The 21,119-nt window shown below is 51.4% G+C and overlaps 1 protein-coding gene across 1 annotated transcript in view; it reads left to right on the forward strand.

Annotated features, from left to right (window-relative positions):
- LOC104476163 (fibrillin-2) overlaps positions 1 to 21,119 on the forward strand; it is a 109,990-nt gene that overhangs the window by 71,658 nt on the left and 17,213 nt on the right. The window contains exons 15-37 of the mRNA XM_086767064.1: positions 32 to 307; positions 710 to 763; positions 3,154 to 3,279; positions 3,659 to 3,784; positions 4,677 to 4,796; positions 5,612 to 5,749; positions 5,828 to 5,878; positions 7,157 to 7,282; positions 7,859 to 8,086; positions 8,234 to 8,359; positions 8,699 to 8,827; positions 14,742 to 14,867; positions 15,205 to 15,330; positions 15,715 to 15,837; positions 16,141 to 16,266; positions 16,405 to 16,530; positions 16,971 to 17,093; positions 17,816 to 17,938; positions 18,315 to 18,440; positions 18,875 to 18,997; positions 19,422 to 19,544; positions 20,227 to 20,388; positions 20,908 to 20,976. Coding sequence (XP_086623190.1) covers positions 32 to 307; positions 710 to 763; positions 3,154 to 3,279; positions 3,659 to 3,784; positions 4,677 to 4,796; positions 5,612 to 5,749; positions 5,828 to 5,878; positions 7,157 to 7,282; positions 7,859 to 8,086; positions 8,234 to 8,359; positions 8,699 to 8,827; positions 14,742 to 14,867; positions 15,205 to 15,330; positions 15,715 to 15,837; positions 16,141 to 16,266; positions 16,405 to 16,530; positions 16,971 to 17,093; positions 17,816 to 17,938; positions 18,315 to 18,440; positions 18,875 to 18,997; positions 19,422 to 19,544; positions 20,227 to 20,388; positions 20,908 to 20,976 — 2,976 coding nt within the window. The remainder of the gene's footprint in view (positions 1 to 31; positions 308 to 709; positions 764 to 3,153; positions 3,280 to 3,658; positions 3,785 to 4,676; positions 4,797 to 5,611; positions 5,750 to 5,827; positions 5,879 to 7,156; positions 7,283 to 7,858; positions 8,087 to 8,233; positions 8,360 to 8,698; positions 8,828 to 14,741; positions 14,868 to 15,204; positions 15,331 to 15,714; positions 15,838 to 16,140; positions 16,267 to 16,404; positions 16,531 to 16,970; positions 17,094 to 17,815; positions 17,939 to 18,314; positions 18,441 to 18,874; positions 18,998 to 19,421; positions 19,545 to 20,226; positions 20,389 to 20,907; positions 20,977 to 21,119) is intronic.

Here is a 21,119-nt window from a genome sequence, read left to right on the forward strand (position 1 = left end):
GTGACAGCCAGTTTGTGCTTCCTCTTTTCAGACATCGACGAGTGCGAGACACCAGGAATCTGTATGAATGGCTGGTGTATTAACACGGAGGGCTCCTTCCGCTGCGAGTGCCTCGGGGGTCTGGCTATTGGGGTGGATGGACGAGTCTGCGTGGACACCCATATGCGCAGCACCTGCTATGGGGGCATTAAAAAGGGCACGTGCGCCCGTCCCTTTCCAGGGGCAGTCACCAAGTCTGAGTGCTGCTGTGCTAACCCAGACCATGGCTTTGGAGAGCCCTGCCAACCCTGTCCGGCCAAAAACTCTGGTGAGTTCCTCTTCCGTCTGAGTTTGCAAAAAGCTAGGAAGGTGCTCAGAGACATTCTGGGTCTCTGACCAGTCCCTGACTGGTCCCTGAGGTGGCCTAGGCATCTTGCTAGTGACATGGGAAAGCCATAGGCAGTGGGAAAGGATGCCAAGGAGTCAACAAATTTACACTTGATCCACAAATCTGATGCTGATCTCATTGCAGGGATTCTCACAGTGTTGGACTGCTGACTGTGAGTATCAGCTCTAAAATACACATTGCATAAGTATAAACAGACACTGCTTGGAAGCCTGCAGCTGACATTCTAACAAAGAAATGATAAATCCAGCATTACCCAGAATTAATGTCACTGTGCGTGAACTGTCTAGAAAAGATAATGGCTCTGTTGTGCTCTCTACACAGCTGAATTCCAGGCACTCTGCAGCAGCGGCATTGGAATAACGGCTGATGGCAGAGGTATGTGCATACCACGTGCTGTATCCTAGATGGGCACACCTAATGTCACTCTCAGCTCTCCTTCAGCTGCTTTTAACGGAGTGCATGTGCACGTATGTGAGTGTGGGAGCATGTGTCATGAGAGACTTGGCACTGTGGAGGGTGTGCTGGAGAGTTAGCACGTTAACGCCCGTGTATGTGAGAGCTGTTGGTGAGTAAGCGCGGGGTAGCTTGCGTAGCCTGGGTGGGCGTAAGTGCACACAAAAACCCATCTCTGTGTTAGTGAGTGTCTGTGGGTGGGACATGAGCTTGGGCACAGAGGGAGAGGAGTGCTGTGTGTCTTTTCTCCTCCCTGAAGCACCGTGAGTTAACGCTGACCAAGCATCCCTGAGGACTGTATTGAATCGAGTGGTTTGTTCCTGGCACCCTGTGGGAACTGCATTTCTGGGGATGCACACACGAAGTTTGGCTTTACTCCCTGCTTTGATGGGAATGAAGAGTGTGACCAATTGCATCCTCTTGTTTGTTTCCCTCCTCTGCCCTCCAGCTCCCTTGGTCGAGGGAGAAGAGAGTTCACAGTCTCCCAGGGAGAAAGAGGTGATAAGTGCGTGTTGGGATGCGTTGCCAAGGGGCTGCTTTGAATTAGACAGCTGTGCAAGAGGTCAGGCAGGCGGCTGTGCTGCCAGCCCTGGGCAGTGCTCGGATCAGCAGGAAGAGCGCAAAGCAGCCAGATAGCTCCGGCCTTTCAAAACTTTCCAACTGGGAGTGAGCCAGAGGCAAAACCCTGGTGACTTCTTGGGCTTCCTTCCAGGGCACTGTGTCTTGGCCGAAATCAGTCTCAGGCTAACGATAAGATGCTTTCTAGCAAGAAGCTAACGTCAGATGTGTTCTGGTCAGCCCATCGCTGCCTGCAGCCAGGACTGTATGCACTCAGCGCTCTCCAGGGTTGTGTTTCCCTGGGGATGTAACTGAAGTCCAGCTGTATGGAGACAAAGGCCAGCAGTGTCTGGGAAGCCCTGGCCTGGGCTGCTTGCCATCTGGCACTTTGGTACCGCGAGGACACGGCTCTACAAACACAAACCTGCCCTGCTCTATGGGGAGGCTGATTCTCATCATGGTAAAATCTCTTTGCCTGGGCAGCAGAGCTTTGCTCCAAAAAGACAGTGAGATGATGCTGATGCAGAGGGAGAGATGCTGTGCACCTGGCTGCCACCCTTCTGGGTTACTGTCCGCGTGCACCGGGGCACTTGGGGCTGTTGACAAGGGGACGGGCAGGAGGTGGGTGGTGGCAGTGGTGCCCATGGCTCTCCCAGCCAGACGCCCTGCAGATCTGCCCAACCACCGTACACGTGGGCGGCAAGGGCTGTGGTACTCACCACACATTGCCGCAGAACTGCACAAAAAACCTCTCAGTTTGTCCAAGGCACTTTACAAGTTTTTGAAGCTGAGGTTTTGACATCCTGCAGGACTTCGCCTCTGGCCCAGGCCCTGTCCTCACCCAAACGTAACACTTTTCTCTGTCACTGCCATATCACCACATATTCTCCAGGGCCAGGAACCAGGCAGAGGCCACAGATCCTCTCTTCTCCCTTTCCAGCCTGCCCAAGCTGCTTTCAGACAGTTCTTTGTCAGCAATAGGGAAAGCAAATTTACTTTGGGCTCATCAGGACTTCTTCCAGCTTGGCGGCTGTGTGGTCAGGGAGCCTGTGGAAGCTCTCAGTGTGGGAAACATGGCTGAGCTGGTAGGTACAGGGACTTCGGCACTGGAAGGGCTTTGCTGTGACCATCAAGCCATGGACATGACCCTCTGCCAGCCCAGCTGCCTACAGCATGCTCTCCAATGTGTCTGAGTACTCCTTGCCCTGTTCTAGCCCCAGCAGTGGTCCCCCGTGGCAGGGCTGTGGATGCATGGGCACATTGTCCATCATGCTCTGCCCTTACTCCAGTTGGCCCCAGCATCCTGTCACAGCACCTTACAAACAGCTTCTTCCTCCCACCTCTTCCAATAGACCAAAATTAAATGGTCTAACCTGAGTATCTGGGATAGAGATACTGTAAGGAGACTCAGGAAGGTAACAGAAGGACCTGAGAGCCCTTGATATGGAACTGAGACTGGGCTTACCTCAACCTCTTATCCAGTTCTCTCCTCCTGAGCTCAGAGCCCTGTGCTAGATCAGTTGTATATCCCCAGGACAAACATGCCCAGCTCCACAGCACCAAGAGGAGAGGAACACGGCTCGCCAGGGCCTACTGGGTCAAACCTGGAGGGCAGGTAGGACAGGAAGGAGGGATTTCTGCAGTGGAGTGCCCCAGCTGGCTATTGACGCCAAGAAGCAGTGAATTAGGGTGTAGAAGTTTTCTGTATTTGTGGTTGCTGTGGTCCACCTAATTTGACTTCTCTCTCTGTGCAGACATCAACGAATGTGCCCTCAACCCAGACATCTGTCCCAACGGCATGTGCGAGAACCTGCGTGGGAGCTACCGCTGTATCTGCAACCTGGGCTACGAGTCAGATCCCACGGGCAAGAACTGCGTGGGTGAGTTCAGGGCAGGCCGGGCTCAGTGTTGGGTAGGGAACCAGGAGCTCAGTGCTGGTGGGGAGAGGGCGGCATGCGCTCAGCGTATGAGGCTGGGAGCCAGACACAGACCTCCAGCTGCCCAGGAGCCTGAGGTGATACAGCAGCTGATGCCCTTGAGCACCATCCCCATTCAGCGCTGCCTTGTCCACATGGAAGAGCACAAGGTGCTATGCGAGAAACCATTCGCACGTGATTTAACATACTTTCCACGTTGTATTCCTTTGAGGATGGTACTGCATTTCTGTGCCTCTCAGGCTGGCAGAGGGCTGGCAGAGTAGAAGAGTGGACAAGAAGAAGCTTGTGTTGTAGCTCAGAAACCACATCTCTCTGCCCACAGATGTTGATGAATGCACTGTCAATCGTTTGCTGTGTGACAATGGACTGTGCCGCAACACACCTGGCAGCTATACCTGCACCTGCCCCAAGGGCTTTGTCTTCAGGACGGAGACAGATACCTGTGAAGGTAATGTTACTCTGGAAGCAACGGAGAACATCTTCACAAAATGTAAAGAGCTATGGCCTGAGGTCCTGCCTGAAAGGGAGTTCAAGATCTGACGTGTCTTTGGTTCCCTTTTGACCACAGTGGTTTGAACTGGAGCAGGTCCAGACTTTGGGTTTGTGGGTTTGTTTGTTTGGTTTGGTTTTTTTTTTTTTTTTTCCTAGGGGGAAATTTCACACTTCATTCAAAATAGTGGGCCTCCAAACCCAGAGCATCTGGGCTTTTCAGTGACTGAAAACCAGAACAATTTCCTCTAGGCTCCCAAAATTTTAGGTAAAACCTGACCAAAATTGTAAGTTTGGAGCATTTGATTGAAAGCTTACAGTTTGGAGTGGAGAAAATTGCTTCCAGCCCACAAAGTCCTCAAACATTTCAGAACTGGCACTTTGCACATAAATATCTGTTTAGAGAAAAAAAAAAACACAACTGATTTTCTGTACTGTAAAGAAGGCAAAAAAAAAAAAAAGTCAAAAGCTATGTAGTCTCACATGTAGTTCAGACAGGTGCATGAAGGCCATATTCAGCACTGTGGCTGCTCCCGTCTTAGCCATAGTAGCCCTGATCGAGCAAGTTCGTTATTCCCCAGTAGCTGCACACACCACCCTCAATCCATCCATTCCCTCAATCCTGAAGCAGCTCACTAATTCCGTGGTGTCTGCTGCCCATGCCCGTTCCCCTTGAGATGATGCATACTTGAGTTGCACATGCAGGACTCCTGTGGCCTGGACTGGTGATCCTCTGAACAGTTGAAAAACTCCTTTCTTCATGTTCTTTGCTTCTCATCTCCCCTGGTCTCTGGCCCAGAAAAGTGGGTCCCGTGGCGCTCACTACAGTGACACTCCCTTTCTTCCTGCAGATATCAACGAGTGCACCTCTAACCCGTGTGTGAATGGTGTCTGCAGGAACAATGCTGGCTCTTTTGCTTGTGAGTGCTCCCCAGGCAGCAAGCTGGACCCCAGTGGCACCATCTGTGTGGGTAAGGATGCAACCTTCTACAGGCAGCTCTCAAGCAGTGTCTGATATCAGCAGTGCCCGTCATCACCCCTTGCTCTTCATCTGAAGCCGGTCCCGTGTTCCTGGCTCAGGGATGGGGATCCTTTGAGACCTCTCTTTCTCAGCTAGTATTTCCTTGGTTGTTGGTAACAATTAACACATCTTAATGCATCGAGGGAGTCTGAAAAGCTGCAATCTCAGGCAGTGCTCTGAGCAGCGTGTGGCAGACACAGGAATGCCCAACTGTGCTGCAGCAAGACAAAGCACAGCCGTGCGGTCCCAGGGGATGCTGCAGGGTTTCGGGATGGTGAGTCCTCACTCACCAGATGGGTTTGTAGTGTGCTGACATTACGGCACATCAAGGTGAAGTAGATCCCTTCTCATCAAGATGATAGAAAGGTACCCACTTCCCATTCATGGTTGATCAGGGCCTTGTCAAGCATTACAGGGGCAGCTGGAGAGAAAGGACTATTTCTAGCCAGAAGAGGAGCAGGCTAGGACTAGGAAAAGGACAGGACACCGAACTGATGCAATAGCAGTTGTATCAGAGAGCACAGAAATGCTGCTCCGCAGCACAGCAGTGGGACAGGGCTCTGGGGACTAGCACAGTTTGTGTCCGTGTTGCAAAGTGCTTGGCTCCACAGCGTAAAAGATAATGCGATGACAGAGAGCAATAGTCACATTGCAGCTCAGGGATAGTTTCTCCTAGCTGCTTCTTGTGGCAGCCTGGCTTCCATGAAGCTGGGAACCTCCATCAAGGAGCAGCTCTTCACTCACACCTTGTCTTTGCCCCTACAGACAGCATGAAAGGGACATGCTGGCTGAACATCCAGGATGGGCGTTGCGAGGTGAACATCAACGGGGCCACGCTGAAATCGGAGTGCTGTGCTACGCTGGGGGCAGCGTGGGGCAGCCCCTGTGAGCGCTGTGAGATTGGTAAGGCTCTGCTTGGCACAGAGATCAGGAAGGCAGAAGGCAGCCCATTTCTTTGCTGACATTCTTGTTTTCTTGCAGATACTGCCTGTCCCCGGGGATATGCTAGGATGAAGGGGGTCACGTGTGAAGGTAAAGTGCTGCAGGACACAGAAGACTTTTTTTTTCCTCCTTAAATTTGGAACTTGGTTGTTATTTATTTGTTCTGTCCTGCATCTTTGAGTCTGGTGAAGGATCTACACTTTCTGACCAGTTGTTGGGCTCTCTCCAGCATGTCCATCTCTCATACTGAGAAGCCCAGAACTGGACGCAGCACCCCAGTTGTGGCCTCACCAGTGCTGAGCAGAAGGGAAGGATCACCTCTCTCAACCTGCTGGCAACACTCCTGCTAATGCAGCCCAGGATATCATTAGCCTTCTTTGCAGCAAGGACATGTTGCTGACTCATGTTCAACTTGGTGTCCACCAGGACCCCCACGCCCTTTTCTGCCAAACTGCTTTCCAGCTGATTGACCCCCAGCATATATTGTTGCATGCGACTGATCCTCCCCAGGTGCAAAACTTTGCACTTCTCCTTGTTGAACTGCATGAGGATCCTGGCAGCCCATTTCTCCAGCCTGCTGAGCGAGGTCCCTCTGAATGGCACCATGACCTTCTGGTGTATCAGCCACTACTCCCAGTTTTGTATCATCAGCAAATTTGCTGAGGACACACTTTACCCCATCATCCAGATAACTAATGAAGTTGTTAAACAGGATCAGACCCTGGGTACACAGCTAGTTGCTGGCCTCCAGCTAGACTTTATGTCACTTGACACCCCTCTCAGGGGCCAGACATTCAGCCAATTTTCAGTCTACCTCACTGTCTGCTCATGCAGCCTGTATGTCAACAGTTTGTCTATGAGGATCTTACGGGAGATAGTGTCAAAGGCCGTACTGAAGGCTAGGTGGACAATATCCACTGCTCTTACTCATCTGCCGGGCCATAGAATTTTATTAAGCTCATCAATCACAGCTTCCCCTTCGTCAATCCATGCTGACTACTACTGATTATTTTCTTGTCATTCATGTGCCTGGAAATGGGTTTCCAGGTTTAGCTGCTCCATCAGCAGTACTCATGTTTGTGAGTCCTGGTGCTGCTCTGCCAGTGCTGTGCCAACTATGGACATATGCAACAGGACCACCCTGTCTGCCTGTCCCTGACAGGCCTTTGTAATGCAGCCTCCTTGCAAAAGTGTATGGGCCTGGCTGTGGCTGTGCGTGGAGCATGTGGTTTTCATTGTGACAAGTTGCCAGTTTTAGTCTGGTGGGCAGCTCTGGGCTCCTTCCGTCTCCTCCAGGAGCCCCTCAAGGCCATACTGGGCTTGGTCATGTGCCACTGTCATACTTGTCTTTTCCTTTTGTGCCAACAGATGTGAATGAGTGTGAGGTTTTCCCTGGTGTCTGCCCGAACGGACGTTGTGTGAACACAGCTGGCTCCTTTCGGTGCGAATGTCCAGAAGGACTGACTCTTGATGGCACTGCTAGGACCTGTGTGGGTAAGGACATCTCATCTCACCCAGACCCTGGCCTCTCTTCAGCCCTCTCTACAGAGGTCCAACCACCCCCTGCCCACCACAGTCTTGGGAGTTGAGTGATGGCATGTCATACCTGGTAAGGGCTGTTACTAAGGCAAGGCTGCTGTAACTTCATGTCCCCAGGTCCAGCTGGTAATGCAATTGGGTGGACTGTAGGGGTAGCCAGATAGATAACCTTACTGGTTAATGACATGGTCCAGCACCCTTAAACCAAATCCTGGCTGCTTTCTGGGCACACAGTGACAAACCTCTGCCCTTCACGGGGGCCGTCTGCACTACTAATGACACCATGGAGGGTCTATTCTCTGGCCCTGTTGCCAACAGTCACAGGCTGGCCATGTCCATACTATTAAATCTCTCACAACATCCCAAACAAGGTGGCTTCATGCAAATGGCCCATACCTGGGCATTGTTTGGAGGATCAACCAACCAAATCTGTTCAAGGAACCTTGCTAACTATGTCACAAAAAATGCTGTCTCTGGTTTTACCGGAGATTGGGTGCTGCAGGCAAGGGCTGAGCTCTGCTCTCTCACCAGACGTGCGTGTGGAACAGTGCTACATGAAGTGGGATGAAGATGAGTGCACGGAGCCTCTGCCAGGCAAGTACCGCATCGACATGTGCTGCTGTTCTGTGGGCTCAGCCTGGGGCATCGATTGTGAAGAATGTCCCAAGGTTGGCTCCAGCGAGTACAAGGCCATCTGCCCGAGGGGACCCGGCTTTGCCAACCGAGGAGACGTGCTTTCAGGAAGGCCGTTCTACAAAGGTGAGAAGAAAGAGGGGAGCTGCTGGTTGTGGGCTGTGCTTGGTCCATCTCAGACACAGCCCAAGGAACCTGCTGTCTGCCCTGGGACCCTAGGTTCGTTGCAGACATCCCCTCCCTGAAACACTGCTCTTCTGTCTTCACCCACAGATGTGAATGAATGTAAGGTTTTCTCCGGCCTGTGCACTCATGGGACCTGTCGAAACACCATTGGCAGCTTCAGGTGTCTCTGTGGCAACGGCTTTGCTTTGGATGCTGAGGAAAGGAACTGCACAGGTAAGAGTAGCCCCCCTCCAAATGACTCTTGCCCGTCTTGCTGCCTTGGAATGCTCTGGTGTTACCCAGAGGAGTCATGGCACTTACCTGATGGACATGCTGAGAAGCCAGGGGCAGGGCTATGAGCAGAAGGCTCAGTGGGATGAGGGATCAGTTCTACACCAGAAAGAAAGCTTAACTGCTATCTCTCCCTTCAGGAAGAGGACTTCCTTGGTCTGCTGGGTCAGACTTGCCAGTCCTTGTTCATTTAATTTGATGTGCAGTACAGGCAATGCTGTGCCAGCTGTAGCAGTGCTTGTAGTCTGTCCTGCCTCCGCTAGCTGGTCTTCATCCCCACAGACATCGATGAGTGCCGCATCTCACCAGACCTGTGTGGCCATGGCACCTGTGTCAACACACCGGGCAGCTTCGAGTGCGAGTGCTTTGAAGGCTACGAGAGTGGCTTCATGATGATGAAGAACTGCATGGGTAAGGACTTGTCTCCAGGGCAGGGCAGCACCCTTACTCTTGTCACAAGGAAGAAAGTAGCTGGTGCCAGATCTGACAAAGGGCTTCATGCCAAGCTTCTCTCTGTGCATCTGGCTGTCTGTTTACCTGTCTGCCTGGCTCTCTGTTCCCCTGCTATCAAGCCAAATCTCCTCATTGCCCTCAGGGAGGGTTGTGGGAGTCCCTACACTGTAGAGAGCCCTGGCAGCCTCTGCTCTCCCCGAGGTAGTGAGTCTTCTGCCTTGCTTTGATTGCAAAGGCAGAGCCAGGCTGCAGGACAGCACATGTAGAGAGAGGAAGCTCTGTGTGCGTAGCTGAGCACACCATACATATAACCCCGGGAGGACAGCAAAGCATATGCAAAGTAAAGTCAGGGGTTCATGAGACACTGTGCAGGCTTTCTAAGCTGCAGGACATAAAGAGAGAAGCCATGTCCCCAGCAAGGCTTGACTTGAGCTCCAGACGCCTCCAGAGAATGAGAGCAAAGAGACAGGCTATGAAAAGGTTACCAGACTTGGGGACAAAACTGGGAGCCTTTCCTTCGAGACCTCTAGTTATGAGGACCTCTTGGATCAGAGGCCAGAGCCTTTGCCCAGCAGCTGGGCTGGTGGTACCCCATGAGCTGGGGAGGGAGACTGGCAGCCCAGGCCAGCATCGAGGAGGACTCTGGGTATAGCATCTGGCCCAGGGGAGCATCCTGGCCTCTTCCTGCCATGACATTCATGGGACATCGTTGGTCCTGCCCTGCCACCTCCTGGCCACCGTTACCTCAGCTGTGGGAGCCCACAGGGGAGCCCATGCTGGGAGCCCGTGGAGCCACCAACGAGCTTTTCTCAAGTTCTTTCCCCTCCCTTTTCTGCTTGCTCTACCCAAAGGGCATTTCCCTGCAATCTCAATGCAATGTTGCCTTTTTTACATAAGAGTAAGGCCTTGTATTTCCTTTTTCATCTTGTACTTGTTCATGTACAATGTTCATTCTTTGTCATTTTGTACTCTTCTTTCACTTGGACCTTCCCTTGCACTAAACCTTGGCCACTAACCTTTCCTCTTGTTTCAGCCACCAGCAGCTAGAGCCTGAGCCTGGCATTGCCACTGTGCTGGGACAGGATCCATGCCTGATATTTTCATTCCTGCTACGTAGGGAGACAGCAACCTTTATACTGGGGAGTGACTAGTGGAGCCAGTGGAGCTCTGCCAGGCCAGCAGCTTGAACTCGATGGCCATCAGCTCCAATTCTCATACACAGTTGTGTTTCCTTTGTGTGACGTCCCATCTCCTTCTACTTCTTTTCAGACTTGTGTTACCCATCTATTATTTATTCTGCCACTGATTATGTACATATCCACACTCTAAACATACACTCATCTCCGATCTTATTAATATCATATGTTCAATCCTTACATTAAACCATGTTCCTCAACTTCTAGATCTTTTTGTGTGGTACTCTATCCATGCCACTTGTCCTGGTTCTGGCTAGGTGTTGTAGTTTAGCCCTGCTCAGGACCAGACTACCCAGTCTCTCTCTCACTCCCCCCACCCTCCGAGAGAATAGGGAGAGATAATATATGAAAAATGGCTTGAGGTTTGAGATAAGGACAGGGAGAGTTACCGTTACGGGTAAAACAGACTTGATTTGGGGAAAAAAAAGCAGGATAATGAGAAAGAGAACAAGGTGACTTTCCCCCACCCCTCCCTCTTCCCGGGCTTAACATTATCTCTGCCTCCTTCCCCCAGCCCTGAGCGGCACAGGGGGGAAGAGGGAATGGGGGTCGCGGTCAGTTCATCATGCGTTGCTTTACGCCGCTGCTTCGTTGTCGGGGGGAAGAACTCCTCACACTCCTGCACTCCTCCCCTGCTCCAGCGTGGGGTCGGTCCCACGGGCCACAGTCCTTTGTAAACTGCTCTGGCGTGGGTCATCTCTTCCACGGGGTGCAGCCCCTCCAGAACGGCTGTCCCAGCGGGGCCTCCACGGGCCACAGCCTCCTTCAGGCCTCCACCTGCCCCGGAGTGGGGTCCTTCACGGGCTGCAGGGGGATCTCTGCTCCTTTGTGGGCCTCCATGGGCTGCAGGAGAACAGCCTGCTCCACCATGGTCGTCAGCACAGGCTGCAGGGGAACCTCAGCCAGGAGCTGCATTACTGCTCCCCCTCCTTCTTCACTGCCCTTGGCGTCTGCAGCCGTTCCTCTCACAATAAATTCTTCACACCAGGCTGGCAGACGCCTCTCAGGGTCTCTTCACATCTCATCTCCTCTCCACTTCTCTCAGCCGGGCCGAGTTAGGCCCAGTCACCGCCCGGCGGGAGGCCAGAGGGTGAGGGGTGCAAGGCCCACAAGGATCGCACCTCCCCCTCTCTGCCCCTGCTCAGCATCTTCACGTCGTCTTCATTATTTTTTTCTGTTTCCTCTTCCTAAATACATTATTGCAGAGGTGTTATCAGGGAACATTCTGCTACCAATTGGCTCAGCCTTGGCCAGCAGCGGGTCTGCCCTAGGCCCGGCCGAGTCCACTGGACAAAGGGAAAACAACTTCCAACAGTTTCCTACAGAAGCTGCCACCACAGCCCCACCTCACTAAATAAAACCAGGACACTAGAAAAGAGTTAATTTTCACCCAAGCTGGGAGAGGAGCGGGGACTGGTGGCCCCTGTGTGGGATGCTTACTAATTAGCCAACAGCTAGGACAGTTTACCCAAATTGGCCCAAGGGCTGTTCCATGCCATGGGACATGCTCAGTTTATAGAGTGGGGATGGTGCTGAGGGCATCAGGATCCACGGTGAGCTATTGTGATGTATGTTACTTGCTTAAGTGTATTCTGTTATTGTTTTTGTTTTCCATCTCTGTTTTCTTTTCCTCTGTTGCTCTCTTGAACTGTTTTTCTTTCAACCCATGGGTTTTGCCTTCTTTTGTTTCCCAGTTCTCCTCCCCATCCTGCTGCAGGGGCAGTGAGGCAGGGAGTGAGTGGGTGACTATGTGGTATTTTAGCTGCTGAGTGTGGCTAAACCACGATACCACTACAGTTATCTTCTTAACTTGGTTCATCTGCCTGCCCTAAATGATGTCTCACATACCACATCAGTCATCTTAATCCAGTTAGCTTGATCCCTTTTCTAGACAATATACATTCCTTGCAAGTAGCTATCAGTTATGTCATCGTTAGATCACTGCTGAGATTAGTAGACCTGTTATTTCCGCTCCTATATTAGGATACATTTGGTCTTTATCGCACTACTTGGCCTCCTGCTGTCTTTGCACATCTTACAGCCATGTGCCATTAAATCAAATGCCTCCACTGGCACATGAACTCAGAGATATACCTTGCTCAGCAAGAGGTTCACCATTTGATAGCTGTGTCTCTTCTAGCTCTGAATCTTGCTGATTTATCCAATTTTTCTTGGGCTGCTTTCCACTGACTCTTTTCTAAAATGACTCTCAACCTGCTCCCACTGGTATGTGACATCTAATCAACTGTTGCTGTTTCTGCACCTTTCATTGGGATCTGCAGCAATTTCATACCAGCTTCAACCATTAATCAGGCCCCTGTCCAGTTCCCCAAACACTTACACAGATCAAGTCCTTCCTGAGAAGTTCTGGTAGACTGTCTGCATTCTTCTGCCTCCCTCTATTTCCAGTTATAATTGTAAGGGCTCCCTTTCACCTGCCCATTTAATCGTCCTTTATCCTCGGATAATTCTCTACAGATCCTCCCATCTGGCCAGTGCTTGTTTTTATTCTGTCAGATTCTCATCTGTTTTCAATTTATTAATTCTTGTTTGTAGCTTAAAAAATCCCATCAATGACCTCAGTACCTCAATTTGTCTCCAACAAGTCAGCCAGACTGTTGCTGTCCTCTAATTCCTGGCATACCATGTTCCTCTTCTCCTCTGTCTAGCCAGACTAACTTGTCTGACTGATCTAGTCTTCATATTCTGCTCTTTCTGCTTTGGCTTGGACTTTCAAACCACATCAATCTGTGGCATGATTCAATACCATTTATTTATTTTTCATATTCGATTCTCTGAGTTCTTTAAAACATATCGCTGCCCTGCCACTGGCATGGTTTTCTCTCTTTTCCATACAATTTGTAGTGTGGCTTACCACAGCTCACACTGATCATCTTCCTCCTTCTCCTCTTCCGTTTCTGAGATACTGAGAGTGTTACAGTCCCCACTGATGCTCTGCTATCTTCTTTCAGTAATGAGATTTCTGATATCTTTACAGAAGGATATTGTGTTTCATTGTTCTTGTGGTTTTTTTTTTTTTTTAATGCTCACTATTATCTGTACAATTCCACCGTATCCTTTTTCCTGTGTGACAGGGGATTGAGTCATTTCACGACAACAAAGGTTGTTGTGACACTATGGCATTTCCTGTGGTCAAGGATAAACTTCTTCCTGCCAGCGTTTGGTAAAAGAACTTGGCTCCAGCATCTCGAGGGAGGAGTTCTTGCCAGCCCCTGGCAATAAACATCAGCACTGAAGCTGTGTCATGCAGTTCGTTAGGAACAGTCTCCTACCATGGAGAACCAGAGGCGTGGGTCCTGTGGGACTGTGCGATGGGGGCCCGTCACCCCCATTGTCAGATGTATTCCAGTCCGCTTTAGCTATAGATAAGCTGAAAATCTCAGCAGGGTGTTTTATTCAAGTAAGGTGAAATATTCCATTCTTCATTACAAGGCTGGAATCAGAAAAATAAACATAGAAGAAAATGAGTTCTTTAAATACATCTGACATCGCTCCATCTGTCTGCTGTCACTAAGGGATTCTTGGGGGCTGTTTTTTAGCTCCCTCCATTCATTTATGTTATACCCAATGGTTTCGTATTCTGAAAGCTGTGGGTAGATGAATGCTCTGAGCAGTTCCAGAGTGGCTCCCGTTTTCTGCTCCCCTACTGTCAGTGCAGGACATCTCGAGTCAATTCAAGGGGTATGCAAGAATGCAAAATCTTTTGGATCTGGGACCAAAATAGAGAACCTCATTCTCAGATTCCTGTTTCCAAAGATAGAGGATCAGACTCATCCAGCACTTGCCTTTCCAAAGAGCATAACTTGCACTGTGAAACGCCAGCAGGATCACAAAGACTGTTACCTCTACAGTATAGTAACATCACAAAGAGCTTTCTCCAGGGGCCATGGATGATGAATCGATAACAAGACTTCCCAGTTTCGACACTTGCAGTGCTTCGTCTCCTCTTGTTGGTTTTTGTTTCCAAAAATCACCAGTGCACCATTCCAGTAGTTTGCCTTTTTTGGTTTTTTTTTTTTAGTCTGGTGTTTATAAACTTTTCTATAACTTTTTTTGCCCCATTTTTAATGCCAGCAGCCTGGTTTCATCTTTGGCTAGATCACATCTCTCTCATAGCAGTTTCATCTATTTCAGGAATTTCTCCATTTCCTAGTAAACCAAATCCCTTTGTCCATATGTGATTTTTTTTTTTCAGAAATGTACAGACTATTTCCCAGCCCTGTGTGTGATACTGGAACTACACTGAAGGCTGTTACCAAGAAAGCCTGTCTGTTAGTCTTCTGTCAAACAAAACACACATTTTATGAGGAACTCTCCCTCTGCTAATGTGACTTGTGAGAATGTACTAAGCTAGGTGGGATGCAAACTAGGAACTACTAGCACAAAGCTAATAACTTCTTTCCTCCTGATGTTATGCTTTACTTTCTACTGAGATCAAGGCAAGAGTTGGATTTCCCAAAATGCATACTTCAGCCATAAGTCCACCAGACTCACCCAAGCCCTGGATGCGCTGCCCTGTTACTTTTGTGATGTCTCTCTGTTTTGAGATACATCTTTGGTGATGGGACTGTGGTGCATGGCACCAGCACCACCCCATTATCTGGAAAACCCAGCTGAACGGGACAGTCCACCACATTTCCTGTCATTCTCTGCAGATATCAATGAGTGTGAGCGAGACCCACTGCTGTGCCGAGGTGGGATCTGCATGAACACAGATGGCAGCTTTGAATGCATCTGCCCCCCTGGACATGAGCTGACTTCCAAAGGGAACACTTGCGTAGGTGAGAGGATGGAAAGCTATGTTACGACCAGAGCCTGTTCAAGGGTAATGACACAGGGAGACTCGGGTCTCATGCTGGGCATGTGAATCTCTCCTTCCAATCTTGTATGTGAGTAGAACATACTCATCCAGGAGGGACCGAGGTCACTGCCAGGGTTCCATTGCATTTATGGTGTCTGTTGTTCTACCTGCTGTTTGCTGAAGACTGACCAGTGGGGCAATGACCAATTCCGTTTGGAGACAGCAGTGGGGGGGGGGGGTACTCAGGGATGGGTACTAAATGATGCTCAATGTGGCATCAGCACTGCTGGCTGCTCAAACCATTCTTTCTACTGCAGATATCAACGAATGCTCCCTTAGTGACAACCTGTGTCGCAACGGACGCTGCGTCAACGTCATTGGTACCTACCAGTGCGCGTGTGATTCGGGCTTCCAGGCCACGCTGGACAGGCAAGGCTGTGTTGGTGAGTGCTCCCCTTTGCCAAATAGCCATGCCAGGACCCCAGTACGAATCCAGGTCCCTCTTGGCCTCGTACCTGTGGCAATGCTCAGTGGGGTGTCTGAGGGTAAGTTAGCACCAGGGAAGGGGGGAACCTCCTGGCTGACCTACAGCCAGGTTGGCACTGCTGGTAAGGGGCTGTCATCAGCTGTGAAACTACTGCGAGCTGCAAGTGGCTGTCAGAGAAGGTAAGAGGCGCTTGCTTCTGGATAGGGGAGCTTTGTTTCCTCTTCAGCACCTCTCCCTCCTTGTCTCTGTGTACTGGCACTGCTTCTGAGCAGCTCTGCTGCAAGGCACATATGCCAGCCCACCACGCATGCAGCTGCCTGACCGCTCCTTTCTCCCTCAGACATTGATGAGTGCACCATAACCAACGGCGGCTGTGACACACACTGCTCCAACTCGGAGGGCAGCTACGAATGCAGCTGCAGTGAAGGCTACGCATTGATGCCAGACAAGAGATCGTGTGCAGGTGAGTGGTCAGCTTGGCTCTCCTAGATGCTGCCCGAGGGACCTCTGCATCCATTGCCAGTCAACCCTAGCACAGGCTTCAGAGTGGGGGGGTCCTCATTTTTAAGTCATTGTGATTTCCCTGGATAAGACGTTTTTGCCTTGCACTGAATGTCTAGTCCGTCATGACGGACTCCAGAGTCCTGTAACTACGTGATTTGGAGCAAAGTCCCTCCTTTGGCTCCCTCGTTGCTCCCTCCTGCTCCTGCAATACCCTTTCCCTGACTCTAATGTCTTTACTTTGGCAATGGTCTCCTCTCTCTAGATATTGATGAATGTGAAGATAATCCAGACATCTGTGATGGCGGGCAGTGCACTAACATCCCTGGGGAGTACCGCTGCCTCTGCTTTGATGGCTTCATGGCGTCCCTGGACATGAAGACCTGTATTGGTGAGGACAAGGCTGTGCCCTGGGCACATGCCAGCACTGCATCACAAGGCTGCTGTTGGAGGGAGGGATGCCAACAGTTACTCCAGAGCCAGGTTGTGGTTGTTGTGTTCTTCCAAGCAAGTCTGTTTTCTCCTGCAGATGTGAATGAATGTGATCTCAACCCTAATATCTGCCTGCACGGCGAGTGTGAAAACACAAAGGGCTCCTTCATCTGTCACTGCCAGCTGGGCTACTTTGTCAAGAAGGGAACCACAGGCTGCACAGGTGGGAACTCACCAGATCTGGAGCCAAGGGTGCTGGTGAAAGCCCTCACAAACACTTCCTGTTCCATGCCACGGAACACTGTCCCTGCACTGGGGGATGCTGTGGACACCAGGGATGTGGTTGTGTGCTGGGACATCCTCCTGGGCAGGCAGAGATTGGCAGGAAGGCAGGCTGCAGGGAAGAATTGACACTTGCATAGTTTATAGGTGAGCCGGGGACCTGCCCTTCCTTTTGTCTTCATCTTCCAGGGGTGAGCACAGATCAGCTCAAGGATACAACTCCAGGCAGCTTGTTCCCCAAAGCACCTTGTTGCCATCCCCTGGGGTTCAGGCTCCCAGGAGCTATTGGTACCCAGACCTGTCAGCAGGATTGTACCCAGCTGCCCCTCCTCTCCTGGAGGAGCTGAGCTGTTTCATCTCTGATGTCCTTTCTTCCTGCAGATATTGATGAATGTGAGATCGGGGCTCACAACTGCGACATGCACGCCTCCTGCATCAACGTGCCTGGGAGCTTCAAATGCAAGTGTCGCACAGGCTGGCTTGGAGATGGGCTGAAGTGCAACGGTGAGTTCTCATCCAAGGAGAGGAAGTTTGTGTGTCTGGGTGCTCTTTGGACACCTGTGAAGCCTGGGCTGAGTTGACACCTGCACTTAAAATGCTCTTGAGCCCCAGGAGCCCTGCATGAGGATTTATGGAAGTGTGGAGGGATGTGGGGGTGTAAGAGAGGGGAACTGTGGGTGTGAGCACAGGGGCCTTGCACTGTCAGGCTCTGCAGCCGTGTCTGTGAAAGCCATGAATGAGGGAGCAAAGGCATGTATTTGTGGGAAGCAGAGTATGTGGGCGTGGTATTGAGATGTCGTTGATGAATGTCGTTGTCAGATTGGCAATGTGGCTGTGTGGTTGTGTGTCGGGGCATGTATGGGTGTGGGAGGTGTGTGGGGATGTGTTGGTGTGTATATATGAGTGCAGGCGCTTACTGGCCTGTGTGTGGTGTGTATGAAGGGATGTGAGGGTGTTCTATGTGTGTCTGAACTGGGGAGATATTGGGAATATGGGCATGTGTGTGTGAATGTGTCTCACTACCGTATTGTCTGTGTCAGCACTGCCAGGGGAATGTCTCATGGCCGCCGAGGCTCACATAGATGTGTTGGAGCCTCGTGAGTGCTCAAAGTGTCTGGAGGCTGCAGTCTTCTGGGCCATTTGCGTGGCCCCCCTGGGCGCTAAATGCTCAGGCTTAAAGAAAAGGCCAGAGGCAAGAACTTGATGAGGGTGTTCTCCTTATCCAGACCTGGACGAGTGTGCAACTGAAGAGCACAAGTGCAACCTGAATGCCAACTGTGTCAACACACCAGGCTCCTACCGCTGTGCCTGCCGAGAAGGCTTCAATGGGGACGGTTTCTCCTGCTCAGGTGAGGCCCGTGGACTCAACTGGCAGCAGGAATGTGACCTGGGCATCCTGCTGGGACAGGGAATCACCCTTTCTCAACCACCAGCCTGGCTCAGCAGCTGGCTGCCTGTCTCTGGGGTTCCCCGAACCAGATGTCCCCCAAAAGCCACTGCAGCCTGCCCTGCACCACAGCTTGCTCAGATATCTTCAGCAGAGATCCACCTTCTTCTCAGCGGGTGTTTGGGGAGCATCAAGGCAATAAGAAGTATTGCAGCCCTTTCCTCGTAGCCTCCCAGCAGAGGGGTGGGAACAAACTTTTGGGAATTTCCTGGGCAAGCTGAGGGAAGCTCCCATCTTCAGGTGGATGCCTTGTCAATCTCATGCTTGACTCTCCCTAGATGTGGATGAGTGTGCGGACAACGTGAACCTGTGTGAGAATGGACAGTGTCTCAATGCACCTGGGGGTTACCGCTGCGAGTGCGAGATGGGCTTCAATCCCACAGAGGACAGCAAGGCCTGCCAAGGTAAGTGCCCAGAGTTTTGACTGCTGCTCTGGGAGATCCAGTGTCCACTTCCTTTCTGACCTAGGTCTCTCCACTGCACTGTCACCAACTGATCGTTACTAAGCAAGACCCACCATCACCTGATGGTGCAAGGCTCCTGAGGAGCCAGCTCTTCCATTTAGAGGAATTGGTCCCCAGCCTGCAGAGAGGCTGGGCTAAGCCAAGGATCCATGCAAGATGTGGACAATCAGCAAAAGAGGGGTGAGGGGAGAGGGCATACACACAGCATGCCTGGTCCTGCTCTCCCAGGAGACGGTGTCCCATGGCAATAAAACCATCCTGAGATGGGTTACCCACTGCTGCGCTGTGGCTCTGCTTCACGATGGGAGCAGGAGAGGCCTGCCTTGGCCCTCACTTTGCCATACCCTGAGTACCCAGCTCTCCCTGTTTTGCAGACATTGATGAATGCACCTTCCAGAATATCTGTGTCTTTGGGACCTGCCAGAACCTGCCCGGGATGTTCCGCTGTGCCTGTGATGATGGCTATGAACTGGACAGGAGTGGAGGCAACTGCACAGGTATAGGACTTTCATGGGGCTATTGGATGAGGCTTGCTCTGTGACCTGCTGGTGTGAGCTTGCCCCAACCATGACAGGTAGTGGCACTAGGAGCCTAAAGCCAATTAAGCGTCCCTGGGTGATGTGGTGATGTGTCTTTGCTCTTGGCAAGGCCTTGATACTGCTGAAGGTGAGCTTTCAGTGGATAGGAAAGCTCAGTGTGGCTCTGCTCCTTTCTTCTGCCTCTGGGCAGGGTGATGTGAGGTAGGACAAGGCAAGGTCTGTTTCTAGAAGAGCTTTGCCTACCATCACATGAAGAGCCTTAAAAAGACCGTGGTCATGGGGGTACACCCTGAACGCACAGTACAGAGCTTAGGGTCTGGGGCTGTGGTTGCTGTGGCAGTCATCATCTTTCTTTTCAGTCTTCATCTTTCCATCTTTTCAGACATCAATGAATGTGCAGACCCTGTGAACTGTATCAACGGCTTGTGTGTCAACACCCCCGGCAGCTACCTGTGCAACTGTCCGCAGGACTTCGAGTTGAACCCCACTGGTGTGGGCTGTGTGGGTGAGTGCACCTGCCATCCAAGACCTTGGTAGTCCTTCTTGTTGGTCCCACGTAGCTGGAGCTGGCCACTACCAGAGACTGGAGTGGCTGAGCGTGATCCACCCTGCCAAATACCTGACTGTCCATGATGGCCTTAATCCTGCAGCAGCAGAGTACCTACCTCCTGTTAAGCCTGGCCCACCTTGTGTCACTAGTGTGGGTGCTCTCCTGGTTGAACCAATGTTATTCCTTCAGCCTGAGCCATAGAGGTAACAAAGTGCCTGTGCACTGTGACACTGTAAGGAGGGAGAACTTGCCAATGGAGATGGCACCATTAACAGTTGCCTGGGCAGCTCTGGAGATATTCTTAGGTGTTTTTTTCTTGAAAGGCTCTGGGTTACTGGTAGCATTATTTGGGTCATGCTCCCTAGCCATGCTGAAGACAGGCCATCATGCTATGACCTCTGGCTTTTACCAGGCAAGCTGGGCACAGTTTATTCTTGAAGGGTTCCTAAAGCCATGAGTTTCAAGGACAGTCTGGATGTGGTTTACTACCACACAGCTAGCTGACAGTGGGGCCATCTGGGACAGGACTGGGACTTTATCCCTCTCCCTGTTCCTTGAGGCAACAGTGCCATTCATTCCTCCTGTGCACACAAGTCTACTGGAGAGACTTTGCTCACCCACTACTGTCTTTGTGCAGATACCCGTGTGGGGAACTGCTTCCTGGACACCCAGGATCGAGGAGATGGAGGGATCTCCTGCAGCGCAGAAATTGGAGTTGGGGTCACTCGAGCATCCTGCTGTTGCTCGCTGGGTCGTGCATGGGGCAACCCCTGCGAGCTCTGTCCTCCAGCCAACACGAGTGAGTTGGGAAAATGTCTGGGGTGAACTTGGGCACGGGCCAGATGTGTAGTGTAGAGCAAAGAAGAGAGAGAACGCTGCTTCCCTGTGGCTTCTCAACCCAGGCTGGAAGTCCTGGGTCCAGCATACGCTATCATCACAATGAAGCAAGGGAAGCTGAGGGAGGAGGTGGCAACCCTGTTGTGTCAGTGCAAGGACCAGGGTGGACCAGAGCAGGGGAGAGGTGGGGTGGGGTGAGGGAGACCAGACTGATTGTACCTGGTGTTTGGGATCCTTCATTCCTAGTCACAGTAGTCTGGAGGAGGGCAGTGACATGGAATAACCTCATTCAGGGGTGTGTAGGCAGAGACAGGACAGCTGAGTTGGCTTGGTGTGTGATGGGAGTCAGGCTCCTCCATCTGGACCACTGTCACCATCCTCATGGCCTATTTCCTCCTGGGTTTCTGCTGGTTCTCCATACCCATCCTGTTTCACGGGAGCCTACTCAGCTCAGGATCCCCCTGAATTACTTTTTCCACAGCTGAATACAAGACCTTGTGCCCTGGAGGAGAAGGTTTCCGGCCCAACCCCATCACTGTCATCCTGGAAGGTAAGCTGACCTGGCCCCCATGTTCCCTTACCCAGGCGTTCTGGTGCTGGGGGAGCCCAACCCTGTGTGGGCACTGTTTGCTGTGGCAATGGGCTGGCCGGGCCCCTGTCAAGCCCCTGACCACTGAATGGGCACATGGATGC

The sequence above is a fragment of the Chlamydotis macqueenii genome, chromosome 26 (genome assembly GCF_036417535.1).
Source record: "Chlamydotis macqueenii isolate bChlMac1 chromosome 26, bChlMac1.mat, whole genome shotgun sequence".
NCBI classification, from domain to species: domain Eukaryota; kingdom Metazoa; phylum Chordata; class Aves; order Otidiformes; family Otididae; genus Chlamydotis; species Chlamydotis macqueenii.